The sequence below is a fragment of the Mauremys mutica genome, chromosome 1 (genome assembly GCF_020497125.1).
Source record: "Mauremys mutica isolate MM-2020 ecotype Southern chromosome 1, ASM2049712v1, whole genome shotgun sequence".
In the NCBI taxonomy this organism is placed as follows: Eukaryota; Metazoa; Chordata; order Testudines; family Geoemydidae; genus Mauremys; species Mauremys mutica.
Window position 1 is genome coordinate 158,064,617 of NC_059072.1, and position 19,861 is coordinate 158,084,477.

Consider the following 19,861-nt stretch of genomic DNA (forward strand, 5'->3'; position numbering starts at 1 on the left):
GGGAGATTGTGTTGATTTGTGCAGGTGGTGAATGAGGAGGCTATATGTGTTTGGGGTTGTTGTATGTGCTGGTTGTCTGGCTGTGCTGGGAGATTTGTGTGTGTGTTGGCTGTGTTATTGTGTGGGTGGTTGTGCTGTCATGTGAGTGGTTGTTCTGATTTGCCTGGGAGGAAGGGTGTGTGAGAGAGTTGTATGGATTGTGTGGAGGGTGAATGAGGGGTTTGTGCTGGGGGAGGGGGGGCTGTATGTGTTTGGGGTTATTGTATGGGCTTGTGGTTTTGAGAAACCGTGGCAGCTGGATCAAGTAATCCACCATGTGTGTAGTCTGCCTCAGATAACCAAAGAAATGGTTGCATTTAAATTAGTTGTAGAGTAAGGGTGGCGATTGGTTGAGTTACCTCTGATATCACAATGGTCTAGGACTCTGGGCATGGTCGAGATACATGCCTTGCTGTCGCATGGGTGTAATTCATTAAGTCAAAATTGCTGAGAACTTAAAAATTGGATGGTAACAGACCATGAATCCCAGTGCTGATTGAATCTGGTGATATTCTGAACAAAACAAAACAAACAAACAAAAAAGCTCTCAGCCCCACTTGTAGTTCTTTCTATTGCTTCACACTGACTCAGTCATTCTGGATTTCAAAGTGACACACAGACAGGTGCCAATCTTGGAATATTATATAGATTTTCACTTAAGACTACATACTAGTCCTGCCAAAACTGCCTCCTGTGAGGTTTTTTGCACCTACCTGTGAAGCATCTAGTACAGGTCATTGTTGGAGACCGAATGCTGGATGGGATGGAGCACTAATTTCATCCAGTATGGAAATTCGTATGTCATTAAGTCATAGTATGGTTTCTGTTCTCTGACTGGATGACCAAAGCTTGGTAAAACAGGTATAGTGCTTTTCACTGTGGCCTTGATTTCTTCAGTGTGACAGGGAAGGAAGCGTTTCAGGGAGCGGGAGCAATAGAAAGAGATGGCTGCTTAGGGAATTGAAGAACACTTTAGATGTTTTCTTACTCTTTTGCACAGAAAAAAAAAAGAGAGAGCGAGCATTCCACTTGGCTACATATACAGAGACCTCAGATTTAAAAATAGCCATGTTCCATCCCGACTGTGGGGGAGTGACAGACAGAAGGCAGATTTATGGCTGCCTAGAAGACTTGTACATTCAATTTTCTTTGTCACACTGACACAACGTAATGGCATGTGTGTACACATGCCTGTTCCTAGTTACAAAGATTATAGGCAGATCACCTGTGGCCCATCAAAGTGCCTGAGTGCTAGGCCTCCAGACATGAGCGTTTGGGAGCCACATATGCCAGCACATACTATTTCATCTATCTGCCAAGTGCATGGATTGAAATCCACTGACTTCCACTGTTTGTCGTGCTCCATATACCAACCATTCACTAGTTATTCACACTGTTTATATGAACTGTTTGCTATAAGCTAATGCTCTTTGCAAAGGTTACATTCGCGTACCATTTTTTAGCTCATTGCATAAACCCTGTTAGTGCCAGTTCTATACAACTTTCTTCACCACCGCTGTCAGTCACTCAAACTGCTCAGTAAACGTGTGTGCAATGTAAGGACTATCTGCAGAGGGTGCAGTCCAAGGGCCCTATCAGTCTAGTTTATTAGCTGGACTTAATGAACCAGGCCTCTTGCTTTGGGTTCTCGAGGCTGCCTTAGCACGGCTTAATTGTGTGCTCATCTTTCTCTAAATATTTTACAGGTTATCTGTGCTTTCCACCACTTGCACTCGTTGATGGTGACAACACTAATTGTTCATAAATATTTTTGCAGATGAAAACATTGAGACTATGCCCCATGTTCTTCATAGATATAACAATATCTCAATATGGCATATCTAAGATATGTTTTATGCAAGATGGATCATGTGAGTTCTCATTGGAAAGGTTATGATGTAGTGACTATGATTATCTTATTTGTATGCATGTATCATGTCAAGTTAGGCATAGTGACTATAACAATTACAATTGGGTTTGCACCTGGGGAACAACCACCAGACAGTAGGCAATCAGCCTGGATGGGCCATTAGGAGAACAATAGGACTCTGAAGAGGCTAATCTCCCATCTTCCTGAGAAGCTTCCTGGGATGCTGCTTTGACACTTCAGGGTCATGTGATCATGTCACATGGTACTGGACCTCATCTTGGCCTACTAGTATTTTTCCACTAAGAGGGAGGGAGGGACCAAACTGGGAAACAGAGGATTCCCGCCCTATGTAAATCCTATTTAAGGCAGGGAAGTCAGTTAATCTAGGTTGGTTCTTCACTGAATCACCACCCAAGATGATTGCTGAAAACACCTAAGGCTGATCTGGGGAAGAAAGGACTGGACCCAGGCTAGGTGGTGTCTGGCCTGTGAAAAGAATATCTGGAGTTCTAAGCTGCACATAAGAGCAGTTTGTCTTCAAGAATCTCTGCAACCCACTTTAAACAACATTTAGGGTGATAAATTGCTACTTGTAGCCAGTTTCTTTAGTGTATTAAGTTTAATTTGCATGTTTGCTTTAGTTGCTCAGTAATCTGCTTGCTATCCCTTCTAATCACTTAAAATCTATCCTTTGTAGTTAATAAACGTCTTTGTTTTCTATAAACCAGTTTGTGCAATTCATAACTGGGGGGCAAAAATTGTGCCTATCTTCCTCCACATTGAGTGAGGGGGTGATTTCCATGAGCTTATGCTATACAGATTTCTGTACAGTGCAAGACAATATAATTTTGGGTATACATTCCAGAGGGAGTGTGTACTTGAGTGCTGGCCAATCCCCAAGCTGAGTCTTCCCACGCAGCGCTGATCTCAGTGTCTGTCTTTCTGCAATTGGGTGTGGCCTTACCTGTGTGTGTGCCAGAGGAGGCTTCAGGACCTGGCTTAGGACAGGGTGAGGGAGCCCAGGCTGGTGGAACAGGCAGGCTGAGTGGTATCCCCATACATCAGGTGGTGCCCTGTGGGCAACCCATCACAAACATCACCCAACCAAATGTCGATGAACTACAGACCCCACAAAGAGCAGCCCAGTGATCTTGCCAGTTTCATCTGCAAACATATTAATAAGTAGGCTTTTGTGCATTTGCCCAATTGAAATAGCTCTCACTCTAGATTCCTAATGTGCGCATCCAGGCTGCAGTAGGACCTTGTGGCCACCACGACAATCACCAAACTCATTTAAAGGCGCCACGCATGTAGGTGGGCATACTCCAAATCTCATTTTTGGACTAGGATTGGGGAGGGGAAGGGTGACAATTATACCTTTGTCCTGGTCAGACCAGAAGCAGCTTGAAGCCAAGGCTTAGCTTTGGTCCTTTTGGGGCAGAGGAGCTAGTTAATCTATCCTCCCACCAAGAGGGATGAATCTGCAACAGTCATCTACCTCCCAGGATACTTCACCTACAGGACTGTTGTGGGGCTTAGTGAATTCTTGTTTGTAGGAGGTTTTGAGGATGTAAAGAGCAATATAAGAACTAATATTAATGGTTATGACTGCACTGCCTGGCACTTTGCAGTGGCTGCTAGGAGTGTGACTGACCGCTGGCTCTACTCTTTTGATTTAGGGAAAAGATTTATTTATTTTTTGCTTTCTACTATTTCAGAGGTCTCCTGGATGCAGCCCAAATACACATGGGTAATTATAAAAATAACCTTGTTCCCTATGACCAGAGACCTGTGAGTAGTAGGGAAAAAAAAGTCACCCCAACTTCAATAAACCACAGCCACTGGAATATGTCCACGGCAGATATTTTTCAAACAACTCTGATTTTCATGGCTCAGAGTTTTAATATGCTGGACCATTTATTCTCCAAGGAACACATCCAAGAGAGACAAACTCTATCTATTTCAATGGGTAGCATATGCCAGCAACTTGAATGGCACATGCTATAAAAGAGGGAACGTTCCAAGACATTGTAAGCTGCCCCTTCAACATATAGAGAATGTGTTGGTGAGGAAAGCCTTAAAATGTGGCTCTGTTCTGACAAGTGATGCTATAAAAGTGGCACTGTGGGTTTCCATGTTCAATCTCTCCATTACTCCAGATCAGTTTTGCTCATGGTGCAAGTAAAAACTGGTGGGTTGGGTGGTTGTTTTTTTTCCCCTTCGCCTCTCTAATGGCTGACCTGGAATCTGAGAGTCAAGCTGGGTTCTTTCATTCTTTTGCCTTATCATCCATAAGGAAGTTTCCACAGGCAAATTTCTGCCCTCAGTTATACCCTGCACCCTCACATTTGCCAGTTCAAAGGTAACTCAGGGCAGTAATACTGAAAGAGATTGCAGATGGCCTGTGTGAAATGAGCTTGAGTCTGGATCCAGTTCCCAGTGTGACAGGTGTCCACATCTCAAAAACAACTTCACAGATGGCACCTTTGTCTCTCACCTGTTCTCACTGAGTGCTATAGAACATTCTGTTTAATGAATTTTCTTAGACCTTGCCAAAACATGTTCCCACAGTGCTTGGGATTATGTATCCCCACTGCACATGCATTGCACTTTCCCATGTAATTGTTGTGGGTGGCCGTGGAGGACTTGTGAGCTGATTTGGCTAACCTTAAAGGCAATTTGGAACCTTCTGCTATTGCAGAATATGGCAGTCTGCTCGCCTAATGGAGCATAGAAGAACTGTACTCTGTAGATTACACTGTCAATTGCTGGGTATGATTCATAATGTTCGTTCTGATCTATACCACTGTATATGCTTTGGCTCTTGACTTCTAAGGCAGACAACTCTTCATTATGGATTAGGCAAGCAGTTGAGATCAAGTGGCTTACTGGCTAGCAGTCCCTAGATTTGAACTCTTGGGAGTGGCATGTCCGATTATCATCGATGGAGGGCACTTGGTTTTCAGTCACTTCTAGAGCTGACTGGATGAACATTCAAAACCTTGAAAGTTTCCATGGAACAGAAATTTCTCTTTCCTGATTTGATCAAAGAGTCAGGAAGGAGGTGTTTAAATTTCAAGAGAGACAGACACACAATCAGCCTAAACAGCAAGAACTAAACTAACAACATCTAACAATTTCAAATAAAAACACCCAAGCAGAGTTTTGGCCTCAAGAAGGGAGAAGTGACAGAGACTCTGAAGTCCTCTAGGCACTGCTCTATTGATTGTACACGGAAGGTGTTCAGATACTATGGTGAGGTGCCATGGTCTAAACCAGTGGTTCTCAACCAGGGGTACATGTACACAGATGTTTCCAGGGGTACATCAACTCCTCTAGATATTTGCCTAGTTTTACAACAGGCTACATAAAAAGCACTAGCGAAGTCAGCACAAACTAAAATTTCATACAATGACTTGTTTATACAGATCTATATACACTGAAATGTAAGTACAATATTTATATTCCAATCCATTTATTTTATTATATGGTAGAAATGAGAAAGGAAGCAAGTTTTCAGTAATAGTGTGCTGTGATACATCTGTATTTTTGTGTCTGATTGTGTAAGCAAGTAGTTTAAGTGAGGTGTAACTTGGCGGTACACAAGACAAATCAGGCCTGGGCTATATTAGTGAGGGGTTGGGAGGTGTTTCAAACTAAGATACGCAACTTCAGCGACGCAGTCGAAGTATCTTAGTTTGACTTACCTGGCTGTCCTCATGGTGGTGAGTCAACTGCCGCGGCTCCCCCGTTGACTCCGCTTACTCCTCCTGCTGAGGTGGAGTATGGGCGTCAATTAGCGGATCGATTTATCGTGTCCCGACGAGATGCGATAAATCAATCCCCAATACATTGAACACTACCCGCCAATCTGGCGGTAGTACAGACGTATTCTCAGACTCTTGAAAGGGGTGCAGTGGCCTGGAAAGATTGAGAGCCACTGCTCTAAACCCATAAGATAGGGATATCATCTCCAGAGCCCAGGGATCCTAGGATGAACAGCCAAGGTCTGCTCCATCATATACCTTGCCACTGCCTCCACAGACTTCTTCCTACCTTCAGGCCTTTCCCCTACTCCCCACCCCCTTCCTGGGCTCTGTGTAATTATCAGACCTCCCTGGACTTCTCCCCAGAGGTCTGGTTGCTTCCCTTGTGTCAGGGTCAACCATAGGAGCTTGCTTCAATCCTAGGTCTTTCAAACATCTTCCCTTACCACCCCACCCCAAGCTTTCTGCTGGCTGGTTTCCCTCAGGTCTCTACTGCCAAGCAAATGACTTAGAATTCTTCCCTCCCCAGATTTCCTCTTTATAGTTCCACCCAGCTGGCTTTCATCTTTAATTAGGTCTGGTCCCCCTCAGGTTGTAACCAGGTGTGTTAATTGGCCTCTTGGGCCCACATGAACCCTTTCACCACCTGTCTGAGATGGGGTATTTGGATAGACATCATGGAATGGGCTAAGATAACCCACTTCAATACAGAAATAAAACCCCCTCTGACTGCACACCCCTACTTGTCATCTACCATCCCACATTGGAACCCACACAGGGTATCAAACAAGTACAACCCATACTCAATGGAAACCCCATCCTGAAAGAAATCTTTCCTGAACCCTCTCTTCTGGCCTTCAGACAACCCCTCAGCCTTGCCAAGCTCATCAGAAGCAAGTTCCCTCAGACCAGGACACACCAACTCAAAGCAGCACCCGACCCTGCCAGAACAGATGCAAAACCTGCAGACATATCTCTACTGCTACAATAATCAACACTCCCCACAGCATACCTTTCAAGATCCAAGGGTCCTACACACAGTGATTTCCCTACACCCCTCCTGAATTTCCCCAACACTCCCCCCCAGTTTTGTGAACTAGTTACATGCCAATTTAGTGACTGTTTGGAAAATTGAATTGAAATTGAAACATTAATACACTTTAAAAGCATATACAGTGTCTGATAAAAATATGTGTATCTGAAAGTATAATAGATTTGAAAAGTATGAACATAGACTGTCATAAAAAACAGCTGTATAAGGAAGCTAATGTCAGTGCATTCATTTCGGTGATGTTGGCCAATCTAATAATTTCAAATGATGATTTGTAAGCAAAGTCTAAATGAGCTTTCCCTGACAGATAGTGATGAGCTGGGGGGAAAGGCTTCAGGACCAGATTGTATTTACAGTCACACCTAATCTACCTAGGTATCCAGCAAACAGAGCTGGGTTGCCCAAGTGATAGATTTTGGCTGGGGTTGGGTTACAAATCACTTGAATGTGTGTGCAGGAGGGTGGCGGGGAGAGAATTAAATGTTTTTATTGTACGAGTAAAGGGCAGTAGAACTGTACTTAGCCTGTGTTGGTTGAGGGCATCAAGAGAGAGGGTGGGGACCTGTCCCTCTCCCCCATTTAAAGACAGAGCTGATTAGGCTCCATAGTTAGTCTTTTGTTTTGTTAAGTGACCACTGCAGCTGAAATCACAGATAATCAGGTCTAAGTGCTTAGTCTTGATTCTTAAAAATCTACAACAGAGACTTCTAGATTCTACTCAACCTCTACGTAGCTTTTACAGATCCCTGTCCTATAAAACACCAACAGTTGAGTCAGGGCTGGCTCTAGGTTTTTTGCTGCCCCAAGCAAAAACATTTTTGGCTGTCCCCCGTCCCAGCCCTGGGCTTCCCCCTGCACCCCCCCTGATGCCCCAGCCCTGGACTCTCCCACACACACACACCCTGCCGCCCCAGTACTGGGCTTCCCCCTTTCCCCCCCGCCAGTGCCCTCCCCCCACCCCTCTGGTGCCCCAGTCCTGGGCTCTCCCCCACCCTCCACCTGCACCCTCCTTCCGCCGCAGCCCTGGGTCACTGGTAACTCGCTCCCAGGGCAGGTCATTCAGCAGGAATTTTGGATGTGCACAAAACACAGACAGGATTGGGTCCTATATGGTAACGGAACTGCAGAAAAGTGGAACAATTTTCAGCTTGTGTGATTGGAGGATATCTGGATGCATATATAAGACTGTCCTCCATAAATGAGGAAAAGTTGAGGTGCCTTTATTATTCTTTTGTTCCACTCTTTCTTTCTATGGGGAATTTGCCAATGCAATATCACTGTCTTCCTTTTAAACAAACAAACAAAAAAGGCAATGGCTGTTGAAAATAGCAATTCCAGTCCTAATAACCACTGGGAAGCATTTCTTGCTCAATTTTATCCTACTTTTTCTACAGCAAGTTACAGTGGATCAGTATATTTGATTTGGGAGAAATGAAGTAACAGCTGCCCAAACTGAGCTTGAGCACTCCTGAATTTTGAGGTGTTCAAATCTGGAAGGCAGGTGCTGGGTGTATGTGTGTTGGCGGGGGAGGGGCTGTGGGCTCGGCGGGGGAGCACGGCAGCATGTATGCAGCAGCGTGTCTGGCGCTGCATGGAGCCAGACACGCTGGTCTGAGTGGCACGGTATGGGGGCTGAGGGGTTGGAGAAGGGGTAAAGGGTTCTGGGGGAGGCAGTCAAGGGACAGGGAGCAGGGGGGGTTGGATGGGGTGGAGGTTCAGGGGGGTTAGATGGGTCAGGGGTTCGCGGGGCAGTCAGGGGACAGGCAGCGGTTGGATAGGCATGGGAGTCCCAGGGGTTTGTCAGGGGACAGGTAGGGGGTGGGGTCCTGGGGGGAAGTTGGGGGGGTCTCAGGAGGGGGCAGTTGGGGGACGAGGAGAAGGGAGGCTTAGATGGAGGGGTGGGATCCTGGGGGGCAGTTGGGGGCAGGGGTCCCGGGAGGGGGTGATCAGGGGACAAGGAGCGGGGGAGGTTGGATGGGTTGGGGTTTCTGTGGGGGGCAGTCGGAGGGAGTGGATGGTGGCAGGGTGGGGCTTCCCTCCCCGTGGAGTGTCCTGTTTTTTGAATGTTAAACTATGGTCTCCCTACCATTCACAGTGCAACTCTCCACTCACAGCACGCTGCCGCATAAGGTCCCCCTCCTTCCTTTCCTGTTGGTAGTGGCCAAGGGAATGCTGGGAAATGTAGTTCTTTCCCTGCTCCATGGCTGGCTCTATAGGCAGGGAGCTAACCAAGGAACTACAGCTCCCAGAGCCCCCTGTTGGTTCTCAGCTCCCATGCTGGATCCCTGCCGCCCCTGCAAATGGGCTGCCCCAAGCAGGTGCTTGCTTTGCTGGTGCCTAGAGCCGCCCCTGAGTTGAGTGGAGTGAGGCACTACCAGCAATGGGGCTGCCATGTGATCAGGACAGAATAGAGAATTTGAACACAGAGTGGAGTATCATACGACGAATGAATGAAGATTTGACTTCAACTTCTTTTTTTTTTATCATCACTAGTGGCTCAACCCAATCTTTGTGTTCTGTTTCCTGGGATGAAAGAAGTAGGAAATCATTTCTTGCTACTCCCAGTCACAACAGCTACAGTTGAGTGTTCTTTTTCATCACTGAATAGAATTTTGTGTTCTGAAAGAAGTCGCCTTCTGCCTGATCATGTGAATGAACTAATTAGCATATCAGTTGAAGGAATGGACATACCAGACACACGAGAAGCCACCAAAGATGAACGCATTGCATTCAAGAAGTTCATTAACAGAGTTGCCCCAACAACTATGGGGGTGAAAGCAGACAATCACTGTGGTCTTGAATGAACCCACAAGAAAATGATAAGACAAAAACACCCTATCACTTGTGGGTGAACACTTTTCACAAAGCAACCACTCTGCATCTGACCTATCAGTCCTCATCCTCAAAGGAAACCTTCCCAAAACCTTCAAAAGACAAGCCTGGGAGCTTAAATTCTCAACTTTGCTAGACACTAAAAATCATGGTCTCAATCAAGACAATGGATTTATGGCTCATTACAACAACCTGTAACCTACAAACTCCCTTTTTTCATGTTATGACTGGAGAGGTGTTAACAGGCCACACAACCTTGAATGGTCCCTTACAATATGTGCTAACTACTTATGCTAAACAATCTGTTCCACCTTACATTTAACTGTGATGCTGAGAGTACCTTTCCCAGACCTGAAAGAGAGCTCTGTGTAAACTCAAAAGCATGTCTCTCTCACCAACAGAAGTTGAGCCAATAAAATATATTATCTCTCCCACCTTGTCACTCTATCATCCTATTAATACCACTGTTGTCTCCAGAGATTGATGGGCACATAATCTAAAGCAAAAACACAACTAAGCAAATGAAACAAATAAAAAGTGAATGTGTTGTTGGCTGTCAGCCCATTTCCCTGTAGAAAAGTGTTACAAAACCTGCCATCATAAATAGTCCTAAAATTGGTACCCGTATTTGCTACCTTGGCAGAAAGGTCAAGGAGTGAATGGGTCACCAAGATTCCCCATCCATTTCTAGAATTGGTTTCTTCCATGGCATGAGCAAGGCACATTGCCAGGGTGTGGGGAAGGGAAGCTTGCCTTGCTGCTGTATCTGTTCTGAGAATAAACAGAACTTTAGCCTCCCAGGGGATTGGTCCAATTCCTTAAATCTGAAAATACCTAGGGTCAGACCCTTCAGCCCTTACTGATGTGTTTTAAGTACATCAGAAGCAGGAAGCCTGCTAAACCACCAGTGGGGCCCCTGGACGATCAAGATGAAAAAGGAGCACTTAAAGATGATAAAGTCATTGCGGAGAAACTAAATGAATTCTTTGCTTCAGTCTTCACGGCTGAGGATGTTCAGGAGATTCCCAAACCTGAGCCGTCCTTTGTAGGTGACAAATCTGAGGAATTGTCAGATTGAAGTGTCACTAGAGGAAGCTTTGGAATTAATTAATAAACTTAACAGTAACAAGTCACCAAGACCAGATGGCATTCACCCAAGAGTTCTGAAAGAATTCAAATGTGAAATTACAGAATTATTAAGTATGGTTTGTAACCTGTCCTTTAAATCAGCTTCTGTACCCAATGACTGGAAGATAGCTAATGTAATGCCAATATTTAAAATGGGCTTTAGAGGTGATCCCGGCAATTACAGACTGGTAAGTCTAACGTCAGTACTGGGCAAATTAGTTGAAACAATAAGAATAAAATTGTCAGACACATAGAAGAACATAAATTGTTGGGCAAAAGTCAACATGGTTTCTGTAAAGAGAAATCCGGTCTTACTGATCTATTAGAGTTCTTTGAAGGGGTCAACAAACATGTGGAGAAGGGAGATCCAGTAGACATAGTGTACTTAGATTTCCAGAAAGCCTTTGACAAGGTCCCTCGCGAAAGAGTCTTACCTAAATTAAGTTGTCATCACATAAGAGGGAAGATCCTTTCATGGATTGAGAACTGCTTAAAAAGACAGGGAACAAAGGGTAGGAATAAATGATACATTTTCAGAATGGAGAGGGGTAAATAGTGGTGTTCCCCAAGGGTCAGTCCTAGGACCAATCCTATTCAACTTATTCATAAATGATCTGGAGAAAGGGGTAAACAGTGAGGTGGAAAAGTTTGCAGATGATACTAAGCTGTTCAAGATAGTTAAGACCAAAGCAGACTGAAGAATTTCAAAAAGAGCTCACAAAATTAAGTGATTGGGCAACAAAATGGCAAATGAAATTTAATGTGGATAAATGTAAAGTAATGCACATTAGAAAAAAAATAACCCCAACTATACATACAATATAATGGGGGCTAATTTAGCTACAACTAATCAGGAAAGATCTTGGAGTTATCGTGGATAGTTCTCTGAAGATGTCCACGCAGTGTGCAGTGGCAGTCAAAAAAGCAAACAGGATGTTAGGAATCATTAAGAAAGGGATAGAGAATAAGATGGAGAATATCTTATTTCCCTTATATAAATCCATGGTATGCCCACATCTTGAAAACTGCGTACAGATGTGGTCTCCTCATCTCAAAAAAGATATACTGGCATTAGAAAAGGTTCAGAGAAGGGCAACTAAAATGATTAGGGGGTTGGAACAGGTCCCATATGAGGAGAGATTAAAGAGGCTAGGACTTTTCAGCTTGGAAAAGAGGAGACTAAGGGGGGATATGATAGAGGAATATAAAATCATGAGTGGTGTGAAGAAAGTGAATAAGGAAAAGTTATTTACTTGTTCCCATAATTTAAGAACTAGGGGCCACCAAATGAAATTAGGCAGCAGGTTTAAAACAAATAAAAGGAAGTTCTTCTTCACACAGCACACAGTCAACCTGTGGAACTCCTTGCCTGAGGAGGTTGTGAAGGCTAGGACTATAACAGTGTTTAAAAGAGAACTAGATAAATTCATGGAGGTTAAGTCCATTAATGGCTATTAGCAAGGATGGGTAAGGAATGGTGTCCCTAGCCTCTGTTTGTCAGAGGGTGGAGATGGATGGCAGGAGAGAGATCACTTGATCATTACCTGTTAGGTTCACTCCCTCTGGGGCACCTGGCATTGGCCAGTGTCGGTAGACAGGATACTGGGCTGGATGGACCTTTGGTCTGACCCAATACGGCCATTCTTATTTTAACCACAATCAAACCCCTTCCAGGACACAAGTGCCACCAGGCCTATCTCAAAGCCCTCAGTAATGTCTCTATCTGCAGCCCTATTCCTGAGCTCACTCCTTAATCAGTCCAGCAGTCCACCACATCCCTTTAAATAAACTGTATCACTTCTACAATTCCCAGAACCACTTCCTCACATCCTCTGTTCATTCTTCACACTTGTCTCAAGGCCTTGTCCTGATGGGGCCCCAGCAACACCATCCATTCTCCTCTAGCTCTAGCAAGGAACTAAACTCATGCTAGCCCTGCAGCTCCTCTTATACTAGCCTGCTGGGCCCTGATTGGCTGCTTCTCACACAGCCGCTCTAGGCAGCTTGGAGGACCTTTCTTCTGCCCTTTTGTGGGGTGGGGTGAGGCAGGGCTGCAAGGCCTCCAGCAGGGGGTTTCCTGACCCAGTCCACCCCATCACAGGGAGCAATGCCCCTTTCCAAAGGACGCACCTTGCAGAGATGTCCTCCCACATCGACTGGAATGGCTCTGTGCCAATGTACACCCACGGTGACTGAGGCACTGCATTTATTGTAGGAATATTTCTTATTCTTAGAAAACCCACAGAGCAAGCAAATTATTCAGTCCCAGTCAACATAATGTTATTATTATTAAAAAACCTTTACTGAGGCTTTGCCTTGTGCCGGTGTCCTCCATGCAAAGATCTCAAAGCACTTTACATGGGTCCTGAATTAATCCCAGGGTATTGGGCAAGTGCATTACTACTTGGGGCCCTCAACACCCCCATGCAACAGTCTCCCCCTTGCACAGTTACAGAACCCCCAGGCCAGAGAGGGGAAGTGCTTTGCCCAAGGCCACCCACTCAGTCAACAGCAGAGACGGGGCAGACCTCAGAAGGTCTGGCTCCACGACCACAGAGCCTCTACCTTCCCACTAAAGAAATGCTTCTTGGCAATAGATTCATCCCAAGATGCTGACAGTAGAAAATGTATCAGGGGTACTGCCATGGGGGGGGGGTCTTCCCTGGTGCCAGGCAGTGCCATGCACCTCTCTAAAACCAAGTTGTGGCTCATTTCAATGCCAAAAAAACTGTTGGACCAGCATAGAGCCCTGTGCCCCGCATCCCATTGTCTTGCCTGGCTGGGGGGCTAAGCGTCCTCCAGACCAGTGGTTTTCAACCTGTGGTCTGCAGATCCCTGGGGGGCTGCACACTACATCTGTGTGCAAGGGGTCCCCACCTCCATTCAAAATTGTTCAGGGCTCTGCAAATGAAAAAAGGTTGCAAACCGCTGTCCCAGGCTATTAGCTGCTTTGTTGAACAACCCTGGGGCCACCATGTCCCTTCCTTCCCCCCGACTCCAGCCAGGCTGGGTGCGCCTCCAGGTGTATTGGACATTTGGGCTAGCACTAAAGAAATGTGCTGGAGAACAGGCTGAGGAGTCTCAGTGAGCTTAGTGTATAATGTATATGGCGCAGATTGGTGTCTAAAGCTTCTTTATTAACTTCCATGCAAAATGCCAGTGGTGTTTTTCTAGATGAGTGGGTAGCCAATATTTTGGGAGCGAGGGAGCAAACATGGCCAGAGCCTGCATATCCAGAGGCTAAGGTTTCTATCACGGGCTGCTTTCGACTGTTATAATTTGTGGCACGGATTCAGTGAGAATCTGCTCTGCTGAAAATATTTGGGCTGTGAAAACTCCCACACTGTGACAGATGTCAAGTCCAATTAAGCGACTCGTGTCCAGGTTTCTGTCCAATAGGATTTCCCATTAAATATCAATTTAAGGAGGAGGGGGGGGATGCCATCCCTCTTTCCCTATGCCTTTATCTCTTCCACCATCTCCAGGCTCAACCCTTTGGTACCAGGAGAGAATCCACAGCATCTCTCTGTTTCTCTCCCTCTGCCACCTTCCCCAGCTTTTCTTTGCTTCGCTGTCACTACAAGGGGGACTTGCACTTTTTCACCAACATCATCTCTTGCAGCATTTCCAAGCCACCGGCAATGGTTTATATATATATATATAAATAAAAGAGATAAAGAAGGAGTTGGGACAGAAGGATATGAGGTATATTTAAAATCTGATCTTCAAGAACTGGAAGAAAACTAAACATTTATTTCCCTCTACCCCAGTAAATAAATACATACATAAAAAGAAGAAGGGGATGCATCATTATTCCTGATTTACAGTACTGTGTGCCTGGGACTAGAAGAGACATCAGCTGAACAAAGCCTATCTCTACCAAACAATCTCACTTCTGAGCCAGATCATATCAGGGACCTGCATATCATTTTCTCTTTACAGGGGTAAGCCAAGGAGTGCAACATAAATTAAATCTTATCCCGACCATCATCTTTCTCGATTGTGCTGCTATTAGGAAGAAGAGGGGGGAAATATCTTGATTGTGTTTATCTCTGCATCTCTTTTGTTATTTATCGAAACCTGGGAGGAAGAAGAGAAGGGGAAAACAGCACTTTTCAACACATTCCCTCCCCCTGCCCCCAAACACACCGGCTACAGATATATTATAGATCTCTGGGAGAAAAAAAGACTCTGCCGGGGAAATGTATTTCTAATACGTCTTAAATTACCTACGTTGTTATTTATACTCTCCAAAAATTAGATAACATCTTCCATTTCTGGACCTGCGAGGCCATCACAAGGAATGCGAACTGCCTTTTCCAGTTCAGATAGAACAACTCGCTGCTTTTAATTTATTTTTTATTCTGATTTTGATTTTTCTTTTTAATGTTCCTCTCCTGGAGTTTCGAACTGTAAAAGCACCAGGGTGGGGGACAGGGGGTTTTAAGGAAGACTGTTGCAAAGACTCAGGCAAGGTAAGCTCTCTTGAACTAGTATTCTTTTGCAGGTGAAATTGGAATCGTTTTATTTGAAATCTCTCTTTGTTCGGATTGCCAACATAGACGCTGGATATTGTTTGAGATCAACCCAAATCGTAAAGAAAGGGAATTCAACACGCTGTATGGACAAACCTTACAGCAACTTTCTCCTATAACTAACGGTATAATTTCCCGTTTTATATGTTGCCACGCTGTACATTTCTCAAGCTATTTATCTATCCCTTCTTTCCAATCAACCTCTCAGCTGCAAGGCGCTACTAATATTTTTTCAGAAGAGCGCTGATATTTAACCTGAGCAGTGGCTTGCTATTTTGTTCTGTATTCTTGCTTTCAGAACCTCATTAGTAAAATAATCAGCATTTTAAAATGGCAATAAGGAATTCGGAACGTTCTAGTGATCTCCGAGTCTCTTCTAAATGAAGAAATGTCGCTGTTTTTCTTTCCCCCTGTTTTCTGTTTTGTAATCGTTTCATGTTTGTTTCCTTTGCTCTCTACACAGCTTCCTGCAGCTCCACTGTTTGTTTTCTTGACACATTCGCTGGCATATTGATAGACTTTTAATCCGTGTGGAGGTGTTGTAATAAAACAAGTAGCTACAGAGCGATCTGTTTTTTAGACTCCGAATTCCCACTCAGCCTTCCCTCAAACGAAGCTCCTCGATGTGAAAAGCATTTCCAACAGGCTGAAAGCGTACCTGACACCTCACCCTCTATTATTAATTATCGTGATTATTTTATTTAAAATCTTTAATGCGCTCTGAATCATGCAGTCTTTCGTCTGGAAGATTTTTTTGCAAACTCGTTCTGAGTAATAAATTAAATAATAAAATAAAATGATAATAATAATAAATTATGAAATGTCCACAGTAGTTAAGATCACAAACTTTACATTGAAATACTTCGTAATCCTAATTTTTGTGGTAGGATGATGTATTCCCTCCTCCCTCCCCCACGCTACATTTGTGTCCAAGGTTATTCTCTAGTTGCCTGATGTATTGTTTTATTACATGCCGGCATGTCCATATGAGTTCCTGGATTTGTATTGCTGTCTACATGACAGATGGTGTTCTGTGAAGCTGCAAGAAGATACGATTCAATTTTCTTTTGAAAGGCACGTCTAAATTCATTCATTTATTTATATATTTTAGAAGGAGGGAGAGAGGGAATGAAAAGAAATGTGGAAGTTTTAAAAAAAAAACCGTTTTAATAACCTGGAACCCAGAAATATCCCCATCCAATCAGTTACTCTGACGCTATAGATTCAAGAAAATTAGCATGAGAAAGCAGCCCCGCATTGTAGGAAGAATAGAATAGAGGAGATACACTCAAACCTATAGGATCTAATGTATCTCCCCCATACTTCCACACCGGCCTTGTTATGGTTAAGGAGTCTTGAGTTATATTTCTTTCTATTTTAAGCCATCAAATCCATATTGGATTCCATTTCCCTGTTAAGAAAAAAAAAGTTTAACAGGCCATTGGTAGAGGGGAAATACTGTATTTAGAAATGAAAAAGCTATTTAATATTTGGAAGGTAGCTGAGTTATTGTTTTATTATTATTTTGTTTTGTTATTGCTCCCTGGGCCTGTTTCCACAAGCAAACAAAGGAGGAAAATGATCAGAGGAAGAATATTCTGTAAAAGCTGTTGACAGCTGTTAGATTGTAAATGATACAGTATGGTTTATTGTTGTTATTATTATTCCTGTGATCACTGGTAGTAACCCTTTCCACTTAATAAAAAAATGGATTTGAGCTTCCTCTATAGAAATCTCCCTGTTATAACCTAGGTAAGATATAATGTTTATCTTTTGTATCGTTCCTATTTTACGGAGATGCGGGTTGTTTTGTTCAGAACCAGTTAGTCGGGATTTACAAACCCTTGGGAGAAGTAGGGAGGTGGCTCAGGCACGGGGAAGGACATTGGTAATTATTATTAAGTAATTAATATTTATAATTATTTATTATAATTATGTAATGTTTTTCAAAGCCAGGTAAAGGGAGATATAATCAGAGGCTAGAGGGCATGGTTCTACTCCGGAGTAACTCCCCTGAAGTCAATGACACAAAGCTAAAACTGACACAAGTGAGAGCAGAATCAAACCCCAGTCTGGTTTGGTTATACCCAACCTGCCTTTGTGCCCAAACACATCGTTGTCTCGTTGTTATCAACAGGCTCTAGCTCTAGCGGGTCTCCTGGTTTGATCTGGTGTCTCTTTCTCCTTGGGCCAAATTGTTCTCCCTTGCAACGGTGTCAGTCTGGAGTCACTCCCTTGCCTTGGCTAGATCGACTCCAGCAGGGTTACACCAGCGCGTGTCAGGAGCACAGTGCGGCCCTGGGAGGCGATCACCGGCTTGCTCTCCCCATAGCGGAGGGGCACCGTCGCTGGCATTTTCAAGGCCAGGGAGTGTCATTGCAGCCCGGATTGGTACTGACGGGTGAGCTCCGCGAGCGGGGCGGGGCGGGGCTGGGTCGGGGAAAGGGGCTTTGCCGGTCGGCTTGCACAGTAACAGTGTGGACTTTTCTGTTTTGTGCCTTCCTCCTTCCCTTCCCCTGTCCGTGTCACTGAAGGGTCATTTCCCCACCCCACCAAAATGATGCTCAGCCCGGACCAAGCGGCGGATTCCGATCACCCCTCCTCGGCTCCCTCGGACCCGGAGTCCCTGGCGGGGCCCGACACCAAGGGGCTGCTGGGCTGCTGCGTCTCGGACCCGGAGCCGGTGGAGGAGGGCGGCGGGGAGGGCAAGGGGGGCGGCCGGGCGGCCCTGCACCCCCAGCAGCTGAGCCGCGAGGAGAAGCGGCGCCGGAGGAGGGCCACGGCCAAGTACCGCTCGGCCCACGCCACCCGCGAGCGGATCCGGGTGGAAGCCTTCAACCTGGCCTTTGCCGAACTGCGCAAGCTGCTGCCCACCCTGCCCCCGGACAAAAAACTCTCCAAGATCGAGATCCTGCGCCTGGCCATCTGCTACATCTCCTATCTCAACCACGTGCTGGACGTGTAGGGGCTGGGCCGCGCCAGAGCGGGACCGCGGAGGCACTGATGGAGGGGAAGGAGGCGACGCGCGCTGCCGGGAGGTGATACTGACAAGGGGAGACACTTGCAACATATTCCACCTGGGGAAGGGAGGGGGCATCCTGGGGGCCCTCTGGGCCCTTCCTGGCAGACCCGGGGGTGTACCTGAATCTTTGGGGTCAGCTTTGGGGGGGGGTCCCCCAGAGTCTTTCGGCTCAGACATTGCAGATGCATCTGCGTTTTCCAAGACAGCTGTAGGGCGTGATAACCAGCCAAGATCATTCATATCAATAGACCAACTCGCTGTCTCCTGCAGGGCTAGCTCCTTTGGAAATCACTCCAGACTTCGCAGGTAACATTTCATTGTCCTCCCTTTCTTACTGAAGGAGAGCTCAGAGCTGTGATGGTTTTAGGGGACAAAAGCTCCGAAATTAGAGACTTTTTTATTTCTCCTCCATGAAAATCGCACAGTGCCCTACACAAAATGCAAGAGACGGACGTTGTTTTTCACGCGAGAACTTTTACAATTAGCCTCCAATTCAGCAAAGCACTTAAGCACTTGCCAGGTCAAGGGGACTTTAAAACGGGCCTAAGTTCTGCAAGCTTAAGTGCTTTGCTGAATGAGGACATTAACGACTCAGAAGGTAAAAGGAAGCTATAAAGAATATAAAAAGGGAAAGGGCAGATGCATTTCCAAAGTCTTCTCGGGGTTTATAAAAATATACTGAATATTTTGCAAGGTTTTCTTTTTAAAAATCATTTCCCACCTATACCGCAAGGTGGAAGAGCAGTTTGGTGACACAAATATAGAACGTCCAGGTTTAAGAAGGAAAATGTAAAATCAGATTGTTTTTCAGGCTGTCAAGTGCCCCTTTATATATCCAAAAACATCTACTTGTGACCTTAAACATGTGACCCATGGGTGCAGTTAAAAATAACTATTTTTTATTTAAGTTAGAAGGAGTAGACAATTTATTTTTTTCAAGACCTATTTATTTTTCTGAGTGGTGGCAATTTTACTTTGGATACTTTGTGCCAATTGGTTTATATAGTCGAGTGTTTACACTTTCTCCTGTGGAATATTATGTCTAACTTTTCAAGTGTTTGTTGGGATCAATACAGTGGTTATTTGTTTTTTGCTCCAATTATATTGCACTTGTATATGACAACCTTCCCTTCCGCCCTGTTTCTAAGTATATTTTATATATTAAGACATTTGTTCTTGAACGATTTTTCTTTTTTGTGTGGGATCAACACTAGCACTTCACTAGGGTTTTTTTTTTCAAAATACTTGTTGTTATTCTGAACTATAGTTATGTCTGAAAAGTACTTTGCAAACAGTTTATAAGGGAAGTAGTTTTTGTCTGTGTGTGCGCGCGTGTGTGTGTGTGTGCGTGCGTGTGTATGTATGTGTGTGGTATTTTTTTAGGAAATGACTTTTTTCCTAAAAAAAAATTAAAAAAAAGAAATAAAAATAAAATAAAATAAAAAAATCCAGGACTACTTTCCTTTGTAACAACCAAAAAAATTCTATAACCTGAAAATGTTTCATGTTCTCTGCTGTGAATCTCTCAAAACAAGGAGCGCGTTTTAGAGACAAAAAAAAAAGAAAAAAGAAGTCTGCGATCCAAAGATTTTAATCTTTTTCAGGGTTTTTTTGTGT

The 19,861-nt window shown here is 44.6% G+C and overlaps 1 protein-coding gene across 2 annotated transcripts; it reads left to right on the top strand.

Annotated features, from left to right (window-relative positions):
* The first annotated feature begins 15,023 nt into the window (after nt 1-15,023).
* NHLH2 (nescient helix-loop-helix 2) lies at nt 15,024-19,441 on the top strand. 2 transcript variants are annotated; one of them, XM_044995817.1, is made up of 2 exons: nt 15,024-15,162; nt 17,757-19,441. In XM_044995817.1, the coding sequence occupies exon 2, from the start codon at nt 17,780-17,782 to the stop codon at nt 18,185-18,187; it is 408 nt and encodes a 135-aa protein (XP_044851752.1). In that variant the 5' UTR covers nt 15,024-15,162; nt 17,757-17,779; the 3' UTR covers nt 18,188-19,441. The 2 variants fall into 2 exon arrangements, with proteins under 2 accessions (XP_044851752.1, XP_044851756.1); XM_044995821.1 differs by lacking the exon at nt 15,024-15,162 and adding an exon at nt 17,539-17,623.
* The last annotated feature ends 420 nt before the right edge of the window (nt 19,442-19,861 follow it).

What these genes read in the sequence shown, in the direction of transcription:
- NHLH2 (XM_044995817.1), top strand. Translation starts at nt 17,780, where the DNA reads ATGATGCTCAGCCCGGACCAAGCGGCGGATTCCGATCACCCCTCCTCG.